Here is a 20,995-nt window from a genome sequence, read left to right on the forward strand (position 1 = left end):
TGATGCTTTTGAACTGTGGTGCTGGAGAAGACTCTTGAGAGTCCCTTGGACTGCAAGGAGATCAAACCAGTCCACCCTAAAGGAAATCAGTCCTGAACATTCACTGGAAAGACTGACGCTGAAGTTCCAAGCCTTTGGCCACCTGATGTGAAGACCTGATTCATTGGAAAAGATCCTGATTCTAGGAAAGACTGAAGGTGGGAGGAGAAGGGGATAACAGAGGATGAGATGGTTGGATGGCACCACCAACTCGATGGACATGAGTTTGAGTAAGCTCTGGGAGTTGGTTATGGACAGGGAAGCCTGATGTGCTACAGTCCATGGGATCACAAAGAGTCGAACATAACTGAGTGACTGAACTGAGCTGAGATGAAATTACAAAATTACAGCAAACTTGACTGTATAAAGTGTTTTCAAAATACATCATACATGTTTAAGAACAGTGATCCTTTTACAGACGAGGATACTAAGCTTAGGAAGGTTGAGTAATTTGAACAAGGGCACATCCCTCAGCTTGAAAGGAGCAAAGCTGGGATTCCAACTCAGAAACGTCCAAGGCAAAAGTTTGAGGGCATGAGGAAAGTCCTTCCCTGCTGCACGCTGGTTGCTGGAGGCTAGAAAGTGTGAATTACATATACAACTGCATACACACACACATATATACAAGAATACACATTCGAATATTTGTATTAAATGACAAAGAATATATTTATCATTTCAAAAAACTTATGTAGATTCATAAGTAAAGAATGAGGAAGGAATTAAAACCATCTGTAAATGGGGAAATACAATAAAAAATAATGTTCACTCTCCCTGGTGATAAAAACAAACAAAAATTTAATAAGCCATCTGTTTTTGCTTATTAAACTGGCCATGGCTGATGTAGTGAAACCGATTATTTCCACATATTATCAGGGACACTTAAACTATGTCTGTTCTTTAGGAAATCAACTGAATGTTGTTGTTTCCATTCAACAGCTATTACTGTGACTCCATTATGTACCAGGCATCAACTTTGGTGCCATCAGAGGGATGAGACAGAAGTGTGGGTCCTGACACCATGGGTGGCCATGCCATCCCTGGAATGAATGGCTGGGGACTTCGTGTGGGTGAAAGAAAAACTTTGTCCTTGTTGAGGCCACTGTTGTTTTGGGTTTTCCTATTCCTCATGGCTGCACCTCATCTTACTTATACAGAAGATAAGTGAGCTTTCACCAGCTGGTGTCTGATTTCTTAACGGAGAAGGAGGCAAAGATCATCAAAACAGAGAAAGAATGAAGAAGTGAACTGGAGGTTTGAGTAGAGTGGAAACCAAAAGCAAACAAACAAAAGAGAGAATAAAAGGTACTGGTGAGGATATGAGAAAACAGGAACCCTCTGCACTGTTGGTGAGAAGGTAGAACAGGACAGCTGCTGTGGGAAACACGGCAGTTCCTTAAAAAATTAAAACTAGCATTACCGTATGATCCAGCAATTACATTGCTGGGTAGATGCCAAAAGGATTGGCAGCAGGGTCTTGAAGAAATATTTGTATACCCATGTTCATAGCATTATTCACAATAACTGAAACATGGAAGCAATTCAAATATCTATTGATGGATGAACAGCGCAGCAAAATGTGGTATATACATACAATGGAAGAATATTCTACTTAAAAAGTAAGGAAATCCCGACATGTGCTATAACACAGATGAGCCTTGAGGACATTAAGTGAAATAAGCCAATCATAAACAAATACTCTATGACTCCACTTATGTGAGGTACTCAAAGCAGTCAAAATCATAGAGACAGAAGTATAAAGGTGGTTGCTAGAGACTGGGGGAAGAGAGAATGGGGAGTTATTGTTTAATGGATGTAGACCTTCAGTTTTACAAGATGAAAGGAATTTAGAGGACAGATGGTGGTGATGGTTGCACAATAACGTGAATGCATTTAATACCAATGAACCTTCAGTTCAGTTCAGTCGCTCAGTCATGTCTGACTCTTTGCGACCCCATGGACTGCAGCACGCCAGGCTTCCCTGTCCATCACCAACTCCCAGAGTTTACTCAAACTCATGTCCATCACATCAGTGATGCCATCCAACCATCTCATCCTCTGTCATCCCCTTCTCCTCCCGCCTTCAGTCTTTCCCAGCATCAGGGTCTTTTCCAATGAGTCAGTTCTTCACATCAGGTGGCCAAAGTATTGGAGTTTTAGCCTTACATTCAAAAATGGTTAGGGGGGTAAATGTTGTTATGTGCATTTTATCACAATTTTTTTTAAATGTGGCATCACACTTTAAAAGACAACAAAAATTAAATATGTGGAATTTAGTTGCATGGCCCATAATATTATGTATTGTACAGGGGATAGACAGTGGGGGGATGCCTCTTAACATCAAGTAGTTGAGACTTCAGTGTTCATTTATTCACTTGTTAAACGTTTATTGAGCACATATTCTGTCCTCAGAACTGAGTCAAACTCTAGGGACACAGAGGTAAACAGTACAGAAGTTGACCATAGCCTACCAAGGAAGAAAAACAAACAAACATGGAGTGATAAGTGTATTGTTAGAAACAGGCAACAGACTTGTAGAAAAAGTCTCCTCCCCCAGATGGGGAGGCAGGAGTAGAGGTCAGGGCAAAGTCAACTAAAACCTCCCACCCGCTTCCCCGACCTCCAGCCCTTCGGGGGTCGTGTGTGGCTGCACCTCACAGCGTGAACGCTGAGGGTATAAGGCAGGGTCGGCCATCCTCTATCATTCCAACTGTCCTCATTTTTTATTCTCTGTGTGTGTCTCCCTCTCCTAAAATACAGTTGTAAAAGCAGTGATGTCCCTGAGGTATGTGACACAGTACCATTCTTAGGGATTTGAAAGGCAAATAGTAATATGTTTAAAAGATGAACAGTGATCTATGAAAAAAAACATTTAAGATCATGCAGCCTTAAAAAAAAAAATGGTACTCTGTGTCATACTCTGTGTTGGAGGCACAGTGCTGGGCTGGTGAGAGGGTATAAAGCGCCACGGCCTTGCAGGTTAAAAAAAAAACACAGCAAAGATTTAAATATTTAAGAGTATTCTTTTAATTTACTTTCCTAAATATTTCAGCTGTGATCATTTCTGTCAAAAAAGAAAGTCTTGGGATTTCCCTGGTGGTCCAACAGTTGAGAAGCCACCTTGCAATGCAGGGGACTCAGGTTCCATGCCTGGCCGGGGAACTAAGATCCAACATATCCCTGGAGCAGCTGAGCCCTCGGGCCACAACTAGAGAGTACTCGGCATCTAAGACCCACACAGCCAAATAAACAAACTTTAAAATAAGAAAGTCTTCAGAGGAATGGATAAGAAAGCTTTGGTACATATACACAATGGAGTATATTGTGTACTCAGCCATTAAAAAGAATACATTTGAATCGGTTCTAATGAGGTGGATGAAACTGGAGCCTATTATACAGAGTGAAGTAAGCCAGAAAGAAAAACACCAATGCAGTATACTAACGCATATATATGGAATTTAGAAAGATGGTAATGATAACCCTGTATACGAGACAGCAAAAGAGACACAGGTGTATAGAACAGTCTTTGGGACTCTGTGGGAGAGGGTGAGGGTGGGATGATTTGGGAGAATGGCATTGAAACATGAATATTATCATATGTGAAACAAATCACCAATCTAGGTTCGACGCATGATACAGGATGCTCGGGGCTGGTGCACGGGGATTACCCAGAGGGAGGATAAGGGGAGGAGGGAGGTGGGAGGGGGGGTTCAAGAAGGGGAACACATGTACACCTGGGGTGGATTCACGTCAATATATGGCAAAACCAACCAATATAATATTGTAAAGTAATTAGCCTCTAATAAAAAAAATAAATAAAATATTAAAAAAATAAGAAAGTCTTCACCTGGTGTGACCTGATCAATGCTAATGCAATAGAGCCATATCCGACCTGTAAGCTAGGAGGCCATATAAGTTTCCACAAATAGATACTGATGAATGGTATGGATCTATGCACTGGCGTTTATGTTGCCCTGAACTACCCTGAGCCTCCTTACACATAAAAGTGTGTAAAGTGTTTAAGACAAGAGCGTTAGAGTCAAAGTTAGAGGAAAAAAGTATTAGAGGAAAAGTTTTCCTCTTCTCAAGAAGAACAAACCCTTATCTTCTGTGTTGAAATCTGCAGTTTGACCTTTGTCTAACCTTCACACAAAGATACAGCTAATCCCAGCTGGAAGGCAAGTTTTTACACTAACATTTCAGAGCCTACGGTGTCTTTCAGAAGCCTGATCTTCCTACTTTCCTCACACACAGGCTGTTTGGGAAGCTAGAAGCCCCTGACTCTGAGGGAGGCTCCAAAGCCTGTGTTGGACATTGTAAGACTCAACAGCAGCTATCTGAACACAGTGTCTAAAGTATCTGGTTTCCTGTTGCCTGACTTTTCCAGAGTGAGATCATATAGCTCTCATTCTTCATGGATTTTCATAACATGCAAGAGTTCTTAAATTCCTGGCAACCATATTTTAAAAAGTCCCACTGATATAGTTGGAAAAGTCTATTCGTTTTATATTTTTAAAAATTACGATGGCTAGGGACATCCCCAATGGTCCAGTGCCTGAGTCTCCAGGTTCCCAAGACCAGGGACCTGGGTTCGATCCCTAGTCAGGGAACTAGATCTCACAGACTGCAACGAAGCTCTGGCACACAGCAACGAAGATACCACATGTGGCAACAAAGAGCAATGCAGCCAAATAAATAAATAAGCAAACAAATATTTTTTAAAACTTACAGTGACATGTCATTCTATAAAGCTAACCAACAATTCCTATTATTTAACACCCCCCTCCCTTTTCTTTTGTCAAAGCTGGAGATTTCTAGACTAGGGGAGGAAAGAAAAATGTCAGCCCCTTCCTACTCAGATGAGCTTTTCACTAACATTGAAACTTAGATGATATTTATGCTGTAATAAAATATGTCCAAAAATGGAGATTCTGATTATACTTAAAAGATAGTAAATGAAAATTACAGAAGTTAATTGCAAAACATCTACTGGTTGTACAAACAGAGGTACTTTAAATATTGTACATGTTTGGATGTAACTAATATTTTGCTTTGACTGGCTACTGACATCTACAGTTGCTTTTATAAGAAAAATCCATAAATTAATATGCATCCATATACACTTATGCCAAGTTTGCACACACCAAGTCTTTTCGACTTTAGAATGAACTTTAAGTATGTATTCATCTGTGTACATGTTCTTGTAATGGGTTTCTGAGACACCAAATTCAGGATTCTACATTCACTGTGTAAATTTAATCTGCGAACAAACTGTTGCTTGTGCAGGGGAAAAAACTGATAGAGTGGAGCATTGGGAAAAACAGGTCTCTAGGGCTTCCCTGGTGGCTCAGTGGTAAATAATTCACCTTGCAAAGCAGGAGACACAGGCTCGATCCCGGATCCAGGAAGATCCCACATGCTCTGGAGCAACTAAGCCTGTGGGCCACAACTACTGAGCCTGTGCTCTAGAGCACAACAAGAGAACCAACAAAGACCCAGCACAGCCAAAATTAAGTAATAAATAAATGCTTAAAAAAAAAGGTTTCTGATAAAGGTGAATAATGTCTTCCCTCAAAAAAGAAGAATTAGTCCAGGAAAAATAAGAATGGAGATCTAACTATAATATACTACTTCAGGCTTCACTGATGGCTCATCAAAGAATCCACCTGCAATGCAGGAGACATGTGTTCCATCTCTGGGTCGGGAAGATCCCCTGGAGAAGGAAATGGCAACCCACTCCAGTATTTCTTGCCTGGAGAATCCCACGGACAGAGGAGCCTGGCAGGCTACAGTCCAAAGGGTTGCAAAGAGTCAGACACGACTAAGCACACACACACACACACACACTTAACTTTAAAAATAAAAAACCTTTACATGCTGTGGGAATTCCCTGGTGGTCCAGTGGTTAGGATTCTGTGCTTTCACTGCTGAGGGTATGGGTTCCGCCCCTGGTCAGAGAACTAAGATCCCACAAGTCACATGGCAAAGAAAATTAAAATAAAAAGCAGTCTTTACGTATTGTGACAACATAAATAATTTTTATATTGTTTTTCATTATAAGTCTTTTGGGAATATTTGGATTTTTAACGAATATGTTTGCATCATCTAGACTTTTTTAAAGTTTGTTAACAAACTTTTATTTTTTTTCCACTTGTTCTGATTTTGTTTTATATATTTCAGTAAGAATTTCTTTATTTTCCTGGAGGCTTCTCTGGCAGTCGCAGTGACTGAGACTCTGCTCTTCCAATGCAAGGAGCTTGGGTTCACGTTCTGGGGAGGAAACTAGGATCCCACATGCCTCATGACCAAAAAAAGAGAAAATTTTCTTATTTTCCTTAGAAGGTAGATCCCATGACTCTCTTATTAAATTCTTACAGTGCTAAAACAAGAGAAAAAGATTTCTGATAATTATTTTAAAGCTAGACCCCAGTGGCTGCTCTAGAAAGAATGAACTGGAAGGGATGAAAGTCAACACATTTATCTTGCATTTTGCCACCAGGCAGGACAACACCAACTCAAGCTCTGGTAAGACCCAGAAAGAACAGATTCAGAAGCGGTCAGAGGTCTGAAGCAGAGGGACAGCCCTGGGTGGTAAGGGGCAACAAGCAAGTTCAGGGGACCCCAAGACTTCCCCTGGTCACTCCCCAAGCAGAGGAGAGAGGCCTCGCCCACCGTAGGCACAGGGGTGGGAGAGGATAGGACAGGCAACAGGAAGCTGGTCTAGGCTTCAGTTCAGTTCAGTTCAGTTCAGTCACTCAGTCGTGTCCGACTTTCCGCGACCCCATGAATCACAGCACACCAGGCCTCCCCGTCCATCACCAACTCCCAGAGTTCACTCAAACTCATGTCCACAGAGTCAGTGATGCTTAGAGCACCGAGAATCAGGAAGACCAGGTCAAAATAAGGATCTAGAAGATACACGGGGTCAGGCTGGGGTCACACCCTTGTGAGGAATGTGGGACTGTCCTGAGGGGGGGAGCATCTCCCTCTCCTGGAACAGGTCACCTGTGTAAGGTCCCTCTGACCACAGGCCAAAGGCTGGGACTGTCCCTTTGTGGCCACCTTCCCTGGAGCCCTGGAAACCACACCCACGGTCCCTGTCTTATTCTGACAAGATACCATCAACGTTAACCAGGATAAATAACAGCATGGCTTAATCACACAACTGCTGGGAGGGAAAAAGCACACAGGGAAACCCAGTTGGGGACTATCCCAGTTTTAAAGAGTATTCCCTTTTCAAACAGATCCAACGAAAGGTTCGTTTAAATTAACTTCCCATGGGGCATTTGAAGATTATTTATACAGTATGCGCTGACTCAGACCTTTTCAGGAACATCTACCTAATTTGACCATGGGCCTCTCAACTTCCATGGAACATTCCTCTCCTGGGCCTGTGATGGCTCCTGTGAGGGTTGAATCCCTACATCTCTGCCTCTCTTTCTCTGACCCCTCTCTATTCCTGCCAAAACAAGGTAGTCACCAAGAACAAGGTAGTCACCAAGAACAAGGTAGTCACCAAGAGTGCTTCTCTTGATTCTTTCTCCTTGAGTAACTGTCAACCACTTCCTTTAACTGTCACCTCTGTGCTAATAATTATTTGACAATCACAAGTGCTCACTATGTGCCAGGCAGCCCAGAACTCAGATTTAATCCTCACAACAGTCCTAGAGCATCAACATTGGTATTATCCTCATTTTTCGACATGGAGAAACAGAATGAGAGTTGAAGTTATGTGCCCAAGGTCACCCAGCTATAAGGGGAAGATAGGGGATTCAAACCTGGCCAGGCCACCCCAGACCCTCTGCTGTTCCATGTACTGTCTTTCCTGGACACCGTTTCCAAGGTACCAGGGCCACCTCTGTTCCATTCCGTTCCGTCGCTCAGTCGTGTCCGACTCTTTGCGACCCCGTGGACTGTAGCCTACCAGGCTTCTCCGTCCATGGGATTCTCCAGGAAAGAATACTGGAGTGGGTTACCATTTCCTTCTCCAGGGGATCTTCCCGACCCAGGGATCGAACCCGGGTCTCCCGCATTGGAGGCAGACGCTTTAACCTCTGAGCCACCAGGGAAGCCCTGGGGCCACCTCTACCAAGTCCTCAAACCTAGAATGTTGACCACCAGACATCAGGGCACACTCATTGTTTGTACTGGTTGTTAAAATATTAAAATATCCCCAAATCCTGCTGTCTGGCCCCTGGTTTCTTCCCCAGGACCTCCCCATATCCAGCAACGCTGGCACTGTCCAGAAAGCTGAGGGCTGCAGCCGGGGGTTCAGGATGCTGCGAGTCTCAGTCTTCCCCAGTGCTACCCCTGTGGTTAATATTGTCAATATCGCTTCTGCCTCCTCCTCCTTCTCTTCCCACAAACCATTTCCTCATCTGACTTCCTTCTTTCTGGGGCCAGTACCTCACTCTCCTGCTCACCTTACACAGAGCCTGCTCCGAGCCTTTCTTTCCTCTCCCCCACTGCCCGGCTTCAATTGGTGACCTTGTCCTGTGGTTTTGACTTCTCTTACCCTCTGCCATTCTTTTCACTGGTCTCCTCCTGTTCCTTCCCTATGATTTCCATCCTGGAACAGACCCTTTCTGCCCCTTGGTCCCTGCTAGAACTCTCCCATCCCCCAGCCCCTTTGTCCTCTATATCCCTGAGGACAGGCATTCAAGACTGAAGTCTACCCTCCCTGCCGGCTTCCTAATGAGGAAAGTACCTTCAACCCAAGAGGGTGCTCTGAACCCTGCAAATGCCACCTCTATACAGAGAAGGTATTTTCTCAAATATTTGTTCAATTCAATCAGCTGATACCCACTCAGGTTTTCAACGCTTTCTACCTTACACCATCACAACCTTCTTGTCCTTGAAGCGTGAGTTGCTGCCATCCCCTCAGTGAGTTGCTGCCATCCCCGCGCCAACAGCCTTGCTCCCCACTCTCTACCCACCCCTGAGAATATGAGAGCATTTCAGGCAGCCCCTAAGGTCTCCAATAGTTTCCCTTCTGCCCCTTTTCTCTCAAATCTGGGCTGACTGTCCCGTCTGCTTGGTTCCTGAGCATCCGTATGAGAAGCACCATCGCAGTGCTGGGGAATCAGTGGGTGGTGGCACTCAGTGCATACCACCCAGGACCTCATGGTTGGAGGTGAAAGAGAAAGATATCCACGTGAAGAGTCAAATGATGTCCCAGAACCTATGTCTGATGGTGCCACTCTTGCTGAGCAGAAAGTACTCAATGAGTCCTTGGTCTATGCTGAGTCCTGCTGCACTGTTTAACAGCTCTACAACCTTGGGAATGTTGCTTAACCCGTTTGACACTCAGTTTCCTCATCTGTAAAATGGGATAGTCAATAAAGTATCCCATAGGGTAGTTGAGACTTAAATGAGTGGTATATGTAAAGTGTTTAGCACAGTGCTTGCCACAGACTCTATACACAGTAATGTTAGCTATTACTGTTTTTATTACCTGACATAAAAATCATATGAAATTAGAAATGGAAGATATCTTTGCAAACTACCTCTCAGAATCTTATGTCTTGTGAAAGTAAAAGCTCAGAGGGGAAAAAAAAAGTAAAAACCCAGAAAGTTCTCTACCCTGGACCTTTACCCAATCTCTAACTCCCAACACAGACCACATGTCTGCCCCCTCCCTTAACCATTCCTGCAAGACTGCCTCTGGGAGCAGCTGGGTGGCTGCCTTCCTGTGGCCTGGGAGCCCTCTGAGGATGGAGGCCGCAGCTCTCAACCCACTACATGCCCTGTCCTCTGTACTCATTCGACAGCTATCTGCTGAGATCTCACTGGCATCAGCCTGTGCAAGGGGCAATGGCACTGAAAGCCAGGCAACAGCTGTCCACAAGGTGCTCACATGCCTGCAGGCTCCCAACCTCAAAACCAAGAAGGACAAAAACTATGAATACAACATGCACTATTGGGCGCAATCAGGAAGGGCTTCCCTGAAGAGAAGACACTGGGAAGAGACCTGAAAACTGAATGCTACATACTGAGGGGAAGAAAAACAGGGCGCTCTGTGCTTTTTTTTCCCCCACAGTGCCTGGCATGGGACCCAGAGATCCTTTATTCTACCCAAAGAATTCATAGGCCTCCTCCAGGGGCCAGCTCCAAGGCCATGCACCCTCTCTGTGAAGCTGCTTGGGGTGAGAGGACCATACCCCACAGGTGGGCAGTGCCCAAAGAGAACCCCAAAAACTCCAGGAAAAGGGACTTCTCAAGGCAAGGTATAAACTGTGTCCCCCAGGTCACAGAGCCAAGTTTCTCTATGTAGCACTCTCCATGGGGGACAGGAACCTGCTAGGCGCTATGAGACTAAACGGGGAGCCATTGGGGTTGCTTTCCTTTCGGCTTCCCTGATAGCTCAGTTGGTAAAGAATCCTCCTGCAATGCAGGAAACCCCAGTTCAATTTCTGGGTCAGGAAGATACTCTGGAGAAGGAATAGGCTACCCACTCCAGTATTGGGCTTCCCTTGTGGCTCAGCTGGTAAGGAATCTGCCCGCAATGTGGAAGACCTGGGTTCCCTGGGTTAGAAAGATCCCCTGGAGAAGGGAAATACCCACTCCAGTATTCTGGCCTGGAGAATTCCATGGACTGTATAGTCCATGGGGTCGGAAAGAGACAGAGGGAGCAACTTTCACTTCACATCGGGATTGCAGGTAAGGAGATGGGGTGGCTTGGCAGCAGTAGCTCAGTCTGGAGACAGTTGACTTTCTGCTCCTGCCTTAAAAGGATGAGGGTGGCTCCTCCAAATAAGAGGGAACAGACTGTTGAGGGGCACCTGGGGAGCGAGAGGACAGGGGGGAAGAGGAGAAGAGGACTGAGCTGCCGCCTCCTGGTTGGGCCCGTCCTCGGGCTCAGATGCCCCCACCAGCTCTCAGGATATCACACACGCACCAGCCTCCCCCTGGATAGGGGGACAGCGGGGCAAAGGCTGGGAAGGGCTCAGGAAACGGGGCTACGAGACCGGCAAAGCTTCTGCTAGAGAACCCGGCTAATGTCTGCAGGCTCGGACAGGCTGTACATTTCCGCGGACCTGGAAAAGCCAAACAACCCGGCGAAGTTTACCGCACGTTCTCTGACCCACGTTCCCCCACAAATCTGCTCATAGCGCAGCCTCCGGGACCACCCGGCGACTGTCCCCGGACGGTGGCTCCTCCCTTTGGGTCTCGGTTTCCCCAGGTGCGAGATGAGGGAGGAATGCCCCAGCTCTAAGGCTACACCTGTCTGCGGTGACCCGGGGCGCAGACGGCCGAGGGAGACCCTGCGAACCGGACCCCGGGGACCCGCGGACAGGCGGCGGGCTGGGAGCAGCGCAGAGAGGGGCCGGTGGCGGCCAGTCCGATCGGATTCCGCTCCGGACAGGGGCCCACGGCTCCCTTCGGGATCCCCAGCTCCCAAGCCGGGCAATGGGGCCCTCGCCTCGCCGACTTACCCAGAAGTTTCCCTTGAACAGTGAGCCTGTCATGGCTGGCTAGAGAGCTGCGAGAACCGGAGCAGGCGCGCAGGGACGAGGACTGTCAGGACCTGCCAGCCCGGCGGCGCACCCGGAGCTAAGCCCCGCCCACGCCACCGCCCGCCCCGCCCCGCGTCCAGCGCCGCGCCCCGCCCCACACACCACCCATCTGCCCCGCCCCGCTCGCCACAGCCCCCCCCGAGCCCCGCCCAGCCGAGCCCAGCCCCGCCCACAACACCGCCCGTCCCGCCCCCTCGCCCCGCCCCACCTGCCCCGAGTCTCACCGCCCGGCCCCGCCCCCCGAAGCCAGCTCCGACCCCCGAGCCGAGCCGCCCCGCCCCTCGCCCCGCCCCACACACCACCCATCTTCCCCGCTCCGCCTGCCCCGAGCAGCAGCGCCCGGCCCCGCCTAGCTCCCGAGCTCCGCGCCACCCAGCTTCCCCGCCCCGCCTGCCCCGAGCCGCCATCGTCCAGTTCCCCTGCTCGGCCCCGCCCACGCCACCGCCTGCCCCACCCACCATCGTGCCCCGCCCCACACCACCCATCTGCCCCGCCCCACCTGCCCCGAGCCGCATCGCCCGGCTCCGCCCCAGGAGCCCCGCCCCCGCCCCCGCACCAAGCACCCCTCACGCCCCGCCCCCACCCCCGCCCCGCCCCCGGAGCCCCGCCCCCGCGCCAAGCATCCCCTCACGCCCCGCTCCCCCGCCCCTCAGCGGTCCGCACCTCCCAGCCTGCCCAAGCCGCGCCCCGGGTCTGCCCGTACCATGCACTCGTGGAAGAGAGAGGCGGCCCGCGGCTTAGACCCTGCGGCGTCAGGAGTCAGTCAGTTAGCCCTACGTCCCCCTCCTTCGGGAGACCTTTAAAGACTGCAAGGAACCGATTCTGTCGCCTCCCCGAATTCGGCTCGGTTCCTGACCACAGCTCCCTCCTCCCTTGACCCAGTTCCTGGCGGAGACATCCAGGCTCTGCGCGCTGGTGGAAAGAGCCCCCGTCGGATTCGAGGTGGTCGCGGGGACCGCGCGTGGCCTCCGTGAAGCCTGAGCACTGACAACGCTGTCGGCCGCGTCAGGTGTGCGGGACCCCAGAGGCACCCGCCACAGGTAAGCATGTTTTAGTCCAAAAGTCATGGAAAGGTCATTGGCCCTTGACTCCAGTTCCCTCAGTGGAGTCCTTATAAGGTGTCCAGGAACTCAGCTCCTCCCCAACCCTTCCGCTGTCTTAGGATCCAGACCCAAGACCCTTTCCACCAATCCCTCCAGAAGTATGATGCCCCAGCGTTCTTCCTCTTCCCGCATTCTCCCAGTAGAACACCCTCATAAACATAACCCAGGGCAAGTCAGACCCATCCCTGCTTTGCAGTGACAAGGCACTCTAGGACAAAGTACTGCCCTGTGCTACCTGCCCTGACCAAAACTGAGACCCACAGAGGCTGATTGTCTTGGCCAAAATCACAAGGTATTTAAAGTATGAGGAGCTCGGCTACAGCTCTGCCCCTCTAAACAGAAAAGAGCCAAAGATAGAGGTCATTCCTGAGGAAGAGCCACTCAAGGAGGGGAAGATGAAGGTCAAGAGAGCCAGCCCCCAGCCTCAGACCTGGAGAGGCAAACTGTGCCTCTGAGCAGGTTCTAGCTTGGTACAGACACAGTGAAGATAGCTGCTGGGGTGATCTGAAGGGCAGCTGGAAGGTTCTGCCTGGTAATACCACCCCGCCTCACCCACCCCCGTGATGAAATCCCACCGAGTCATCTGCAAAAGCAGAGTCTCGGAGAGGTGGCCTCCAGCTCTGGGTCACTCTGAGGACGTGCAGCCATTCATCCAGTTGTTCAACTCTTTGGAAAGCAGCGAGGTTAGAAGGAAGAAAGGGAAGCCTGACAGCATCATCAGGGGCACCAGGAGGGCAGGCTCAACAGGAGGGGTAAGAAATAGTGCCAGCTGAGGAAATATGCTGAAGTGCCGCAGATAGCATCAAGGTTTTTCCTGGGAGTTTTGCATATTTTGGAACAAATATTTTAAGTACAATTCTAATTGTTTAAATTTTCATTTTTAACATTCTGTTTAACCTCTCAGGGTATATTGTACTTGATTTTCGTGGCTCAGATCCCACAAGGTCCCCTGAATTTTAACTCTCTTCCACCACCTAGTGGCAAGATTGGAAATTTCAAATGGTTGTTCACACTGTCAGAAAATATTCATTCATTCCTAATTTATAAACCTCATCACCTCAACAGGTGTTGGGAATAAAAAGACAAGTAATATTTGTACTATATCCATTGGTCTTGCTTTGAATTGTTTTTACAGAAGAAGTGTGTTAGTCGCTCAGTCATGTCTGACTCTTTACAACCCCATGGACTGAAGCCCACCAGGCTCCTCTATCCATGGCGATTCTCCAGGCAAGAATACTAGAGTGTGTTGCCATTTCCTTCTCCAGGGGATCTTCCCAATGCAGGGATTGAACCTGGGTCACCTGCATCACAGGCAAATTCTTTTCCATCTGCACCACCAAGTAAGCCCGCCTTCTCCAGACCTTAGTGTCTTCTCATTTCTTGAATTTCTAGAACATGTCATCCTTATTACACTAACTAGCCCTTGATGAAATATGATTTATATCCATGTTTTTTTTCTCTAATTTCTGTTCCTCATGGATAGCTTACCTCCCCCAAGAAGATTGCAAAGCCCCTCAAGATAAGGATGCTATTTTCTCATGCACTCTCATGGATTATACAATGATAGTACCAGACAGGGAATTCAACAAGCTCTCCCTGATCATCAACAGCAGTACTGGACTTCCTTGGTGACACGGAGGATAGGAATCCACCTGCCAATGCAGGGGACACGATCCTTAGTCCAGGAAGATTCCACATGCTATGGAGCAACTAAGCCCGTGCCCCACAAATACTGAAGCCTGTGAGCCTAGAGCCCCTGCTCCACAAGAGAAACTACCTGGAGTGAGAAGCCCGCTCTTGGCAATGAAGAGTAGCCCCTGCTTGCCACGACTAGAGAAAGCCTGCACAAAGCAACAAGGACCCAGAGCAGCCAAAAATAAATAATTTTTAAAAAAAAACCCAGCAGTCAGCACCAATTTTTACTTCAGTTCCCATAGCCTGATCCCTCCCTTCCATGAGACAGGGGCAAACCTGGCCAAGGAGTTAAAGCCAGGATCTGAGAAGCAGGACCTGGCCAAGCAGGGGACAGAGGGCAGCAGTTAAGTCAATGTCAAAAGCAGAGAGGTTGGATTTCATCACTAAGATTAGAAGCTGAGTAGATTCATGAGTGGAGCAGAGGGTCAGAACAGGGCATGAATAGCATACAAAGGGAAAACTTCCAGGTGGTTTCAGTACCCAGGGGCTAGCTGTCTTCAACAAAGCACGGGTGAGGGTGGTCTGCCCTTTGCACTGTTGGGCAGACCACCCTCAAAATATCCTCAGCGGCATGATTTTGAATTAGTTACTTAAGGAATTACAAATCCAAGAAGGACACTGTAACACCTGTCTCCCTGAAATCAAGAAATAAATCTCCCATTTGAAAGGTCCCCTCTGTGTACCAGGAGGTTGAAAGACATCCTTATCCCCAGAGATAGGAAATTCAGGGCCAAGAAGTCTGCATAAACAAAACTTGTTATGCTTCTTTTATTACAACCCCAAATCCAAACTCTGTTAGACTCACTTATTAAGCACCCATAGCCTAAGTTTGTCCTGATAATTCCTCTCAAATTTATTGTATAAAAAGCATAATATTTACCTGCTTTCAGTTCAGTTCAGTCACTCAGTCATGTCCGACTCTTTGCGATCCCATGAACCACAGCACGCCAGGCCTCCCTGTCCATCACCAAATCCGAGTTCACTCAAACTCATGTCCACAGAGTCGGTGATGCCCTCCAGCCATCTCATTCTGTCGTCCCTGTCTCCTCCTACCCCCAATCCCTCCTAGCATCAGACTCTTTTCCAGTGAGTCAACTCGTCCCATGAGGTGGCCAAAGTATTGGAGTTTCAGTTTTAGCATAAGTCCTTCCAATGAACACCTAGGATTGATCTCCTTTAGAATGGACTGGTTGGATTTCCTTGCAGTCCAAGGGACTCTCAAGAGTCTTCTCCAGCACCACAGTTCAAAAGCATCAATTCTTCGGCGATCAGCTTTCTTCACATCCATACATGACCACTGGAAAAACCATAGCCTTGACTAGATGGACCTTGGTTGGCAAAGTAATGTCTCTGCTTTTTAATATGCTATCTAGGCTGGTCATAACTTTCCTTCCAAGGAGTAAGCGTCTTTTAATTTCATGGCTGCAATCAGCATCTGCGGTGATTTTGGAGCCCAAAAAAATGAAGTCTGACACTGTTTCCACTGTTTTTCCATCTATTTCCCATGAAGCGATGGGACCAGATGCCATGATCTTTGTTTTCTGAATGTTGAGCTTCAAGCCAACCTTTTCACTCTCCTCTTTCACTTTCATCAAGAGGCCTTTGAGTTCCTCTTCACTTTAGCCACGTCTTATATCCCATTTCTGAGACCTCCATGTGCATGAATTAAAATGTTACTTCTCTCACTAATCTGTCTGGTGTCAATTTTATCAGTAGGCCAGTCAAATGGAGTGCAAGGGAAAAATTCCCCCTTCTCGACACCTTTTAAGTTTAGAATTTTCTTGAGTGAGGTAAGGAACTCGGACGTGTTCCTGACTGAAGTAATTTAAAGATGGAAAAACTGATATTCACTGTTAAGTAAGACAACCTACTGTATATAATAGGGCTTTTTTTCTTTCCAAAAGCCACCTTTTAAGACGGACCTCCCTGGTGGCCCAGCGGTTCAGAATCCACTTGCCAATGCAGGGGACACAGGTTGATCCCTGGTCCAGGAATATCCCACATACAATGGGGCAACTAAGCCCAAGACCCACAACTACTGAAGCCTGTCTGTGCCACAGCCTGTGCTGTGCAACAAGGGAAGCCATCACAACGAGACGCCCAAGCACTACAACTAGAGTAGCCCTTGCTCACCGAACTAGAGAAAGCCCGCAATGCAGCAACAGACCCAGCGTGCCCACCCCCGCAAAAAAAAAGAGGAAATTTATGATACTTTTATCCTGTAAGAACTCATATCCAGTATGGACATAATGTACATGTATGGTGTGTTGTGTGTATAAAACTTGTAAAGTCAAAAAGAAAAAAAACCAAAACTTTCTAGGGCTGGGGCAGGAAATAAGCTGAATTTGAACTATATATATATATATATATATATAAAATATTGGATTATAATTCAAAGTACAAAATAATTAACCATGAATTTATACTGATATAAGTAGTTAACTGAATATACAAAGAATATGTAAATCTTTTGTGCAGAAGAATTTCAGATATAACTGAATCACTCTGTTGTTCACCTGAAACTAATACAAATATTGTAAATCAACTGCAAGACAGAAGATGAGATGGTTGGATAGCATCACCGACTCAATGGACATGAGTTTGAGCAAACTCTGGGAGGTAAGTGAAGGACAGGGAAGCCTGGCTTGCTGCAGTCCATGGGGTCGCAGAGTCAGATACAACCGAGCAACTGAACAAAATAAAACAACAGTTTTCCTCTGGCCAAAAGCCAATTCACCCATGAACTCTTCCAGTTCTACCAGTATTTTATCTACTGCATTTGATGTGTATTTCTGTGTAGTAACTGCACAATATTTACAAAGTCATTAAATGTCTTTTGTCCTTCCACCGTTAACTCTAAATGTTAAATAACCTAAATGAAATGGTAATTGTCTCGCTCACTTTGCATGCTCTTTAGTGTTAATCTCACAGTTGATGCTCAACAAAGTACTATTTAAAATATGCCTATCTTAATAGTCCTATAATCATAAATTATACCCTTGAAAGAGACATAAGACTTCACTTTATTATCAACAGATTTTAAAATATAAATCTGAAAGCCATAAAACCTCAAATTTCAAAGGTCAAGTACCGTTTAAGACGTTCACCACTCCTCTATAAGCTGTACAAAATACATTTTGACAGGCCATTTGGCTGCCACACAGGAAGGCCATTAGCCAAAGTATTCAGACCTGCCTGTCCAGAACAGTCAGGTGCCCATGAGGTAACCCATCACATTAGTTTGAGTGGTTTTAAAAAAAACTGCACTTGAGTCTCAGAATTTGTTGCTCCTGGTTCACTGCTGCAAAAAAAATTTTTTTTTCCAACTATTACTTTATTTATATTACTATACTTAAGTTACATGGAAAAGACAACCAAGCAGTTCTGCCCCATATCAGGATGTTTCCAATCAACACCAATTATGTGGTGACAAATAACTAGGAATGGTGACATCTTTGGGTCAAGACTGACAAGGAAGAATGGGCTCTGATGCTACGGTTCATCTCCAACAAGAATATGGCACAATGGCCAGCACAAGCAATGCTAACACTGAACCTTTAGCGCTGGTCACAAATTCGGATCTCTTCTCTGAAGCTAGCAAATCAAGTGAAATAACTGGGTTTTTAAAAAGAGTCTTAAAATGAAGCCCAAATAAATTTAAAAACCACGCTCTTGACACATTTTCCTCTCAAAATTTACATAAAGTACTTTTCATTCTTAACAGCCCAGATTTTTTTTCCTCACATAGCCCACCATGTAGCTGTATGATAGACTATTCTGCCTCAAGATGTAAACACAGGGGGGGAAAAAACCACGGCATCTGCATAATATTCTCTCTACACACTGCTGTTGGATGGAAAATAGAAAATTTTAAAAAAAAGGAAAGAAAGGAAGGTTCCATCATAGATTCTCACAACCTCTTGTTCCGCAGTTCATGAATCCGACTCTGATGCTAAGGTGACAGTGTAAGTAGATTTTTGTTTTCAGTGAAAGAGACCTGGGAAAAGATGGATTTCTCTTTTTCTTCAAGAGTTATCAGATGGTACATGCTCCTCAAAGCCCTCACTTTCTCCAACTAGAGCGCGTTCCAGCATCACACGACCTTCCTTATAACGCTGGCTGTCTTCAGTGGCAAACTCATAGATCCATCCCAGTTTGCTATTGCAGTTTTTGCAGCTCACATCTCGAACCATGTGGCGGCCAGTGAGCATGACCCGATCTTGAACTTCACTATATTGTAGGTTAACTACCTTGTTAAAAAGAAATGCTCTGCCAGTGGCGGCTGTGAACCGAGTGGAGATGAGTTCTGAACGGTTGGTCAGGATCGTATCACAGTTTGCACAGGAAAACAGACGGGTAACACCGATATGATCAAGGAAAATCCTGCCCATTTTTATAGCTGAAGCTCTAAAAACCCCGAGCGGCTGTGAAGTGGGCGGCCGCCTCCAAAATTTTTTTTTACGTATAACATAACCACAACAATGTATTCCAATATCAAAGAGCAAAGTTCAACAATGCAAAACCACAATTATTTTCACACCAACCTAACATTACAACCACAAACAACGCATTATATATAAGCTATTCCTCTTTCAATATCACTGAGCCTACCCTGTTATAACTAGAATACAGAACAGGCATTTGACATCTCTAGTTTTCTTCCTATAAAGAAACGACAAATGGTTTCTGTTGGATCCTTCCCAGTAGATTTCAGCAAGATATACAAAGCTTCTTAACTAGGAGCTATAGCAAAGTACATTTCACATTGGAAGCTTCACATTGTCCTTCAGAGATTTCAGCATAGAATGACAGGTCTTCAGCAACCAGGGGATAAACAGCATCACTTCAAATTCCTTCCTAGCTCTAGGGTTTGTGAAAGTATCAGGCTATTTTGATAGTTTTAAAAGGTTTCAGGTTACTGAAGTAATGTGAGTCTTTTCTCAGTCTTCACGTTAAAGAACACACCTCCATGGCACCAGTATAAAAACACTTCAGAAACTCATGTTTGCAAAAGGCACAGGAATAAAACACAAAGTATACCTGGGAGCTGTTCCATACCCATCAGATGTGTAAAATCAGCTCCAGTTAAATAATGGCCTTTTTTGGGCTTGAGTTTAAACTGAGTTCAGGGGTGTTGGAACTTACAAACAGATGATACTTGAATCACACTGGCAGAACCCTTCTCATCACTATGATGAACAACTATAGTTGCTCTGCGACTAAGTGTACCTGAAAGATTGAAGACAGGAAGAGGAGACGACAGATGAGACAGCTGGACGGCTTGCTCCATGGACGAGTCTGAGCAAGCAATAGAAAGAGCAGAACTCTAGGTAAAAAATCAGGGAAAGAGCTGCAACTCTTAATCCACATGATCAAAGACTTAAATGACTTCCCAAATTCATTCAGCTTATGAACAGAAACTGCTCTACATGAGCAAACTCACAAAAACTCTTTTCACATGGCATACTTGATGGGTCTCATTGCCATCAAAGTAAACAACTGTTTAGGGACTTCCTCAGTGGTGCAGTGGATCAGAATCCACCTGCCAATGCAAGGTACATGGGTTCAGTCCCTGGTCCATGGTAGCATCCACATGGAGCAGAGCTGGGCCCATGCTCTACAGTCCACTCGCCGAGAGCCTGTGCAAGAGAAGCCCATGCACTGCAACTAGAGAAAGCCGAAGCAAAGCAACAAAGACCCAATGCAGTCAAAATACTTTTTAAAAACTAGGGATCTTAAAATATTCTGCTTATACAGATTCTGAGAGGAAGGTAAAAATAAACATTTTGGCTTTCTTCAGCTGTCATATAAGCAAAATTTCTCCTTATCCCAAATCATAATCTATACTGTAATGATAAATATGGGTGTGTAGTGTCCATATGCAAAATTCTTAACTACTGGGTGAAATCAATAGATCACACATATAATGTAAAGGTAGCACAATACAAACTGCAATATACAAGTGACAGAAGAAATAAAGTCAGCTGCTTTTAGAGAGCAGAAAGTTGGGGGCAGACAAACAGATTGCCATTTTTTCATCAACAGCCTTGTTTTTGACTCTGCCTATGGTACCCAGTTTTTGTTTAGGTTATTGCTGTGAAGGGTTTATTTTTTTTTTTGGTTGGGGGGGAGGAGACAGTCTTTACCACTTGACCACCAGGGAAGTCCAATGTGAAGGTATTTTTTAGATGATTAACACTTTAATAAAAAACCATTAGACTCTGAGTGAAGTCCATTACTCTCCATAAGGGTGGGTCTCATTGCCATTTAAAAACGAGGTCTCCTGTGGGAGAAGGAATTGTACCTCCAAATGGAACACTTCCCTAAGTCTCCAACCTGCCCAACCCTTTCAAATTTGCCAACACCATCATCTCTGTACACAACTACATTTATGTTTCATTTCTCTGGAAAACTCTAATATGTGAATTAAGCTCTTAGGTGACAACAAATCTTCAAAACTCTTAACAGAAAATATAGTTATCTCTGTGACTATAAAAATTTCCTAAATAAGACCAAACACACTAATCATGAAAACCTGATCACTTCATAATTAAGAACTGCAGCATACGAAAGGTATTTTAAAGCAAAGATATTGACATGTTCAATTTATTCATCCTGATACCTACTTTCGCAATTTTTGTC

General features: G+C 45.8%; 1 protein-coding gene and 1 pseudogene across 1 annotated transcript in view; both read right to left on the reverse strand.

Moving 5' to 3' along the window:
* Positions 1–11,604, reverse strand: part of PSTPIP2 (proline-serine-threonine phosphatase interacting protein 2) — a 77,728-nt gene extending 66,124 nt beyond the window's left edge. The window contains exon 1 of the mRNA XM_055417288.2: positions 11,475–11,604. Within this exon, the coding sequence (XP_055273263.1) occupies positions 11,475–11,507 (33 nt within the window). The 5' untranslated portion in view covers positions 11,508–11,604. The remainder of the gene's footprint in view (positions 1–11,474) is intronic.
* A 5,752-nt stretch (positions 11,605–17,356) lies between these two features.
* On the reverse strand, positions 17,357–20,916 carry LOC148773576 (protein yippee-like 5 pseudogene; annotated as a pseudogene).
* Between the last annotated feature and the right edge of the window lie 79 nt (positions 20,917–20,995).

This window comes from Moschus berezovskii, chromosome 28 (assembly GCF_049115385.1).
Source record: "Moschus berezovskii isolate FMDL1 chromosome 28, NW_MosBer_1.0, whole genome shotgun sequence".
Classification (NCBI taxonomy): Eukaryota; Metazoa; Chordata; class Mammalia; order Artiodactyla; family Moschidae; genus Moschus; species Moschus berezovskii.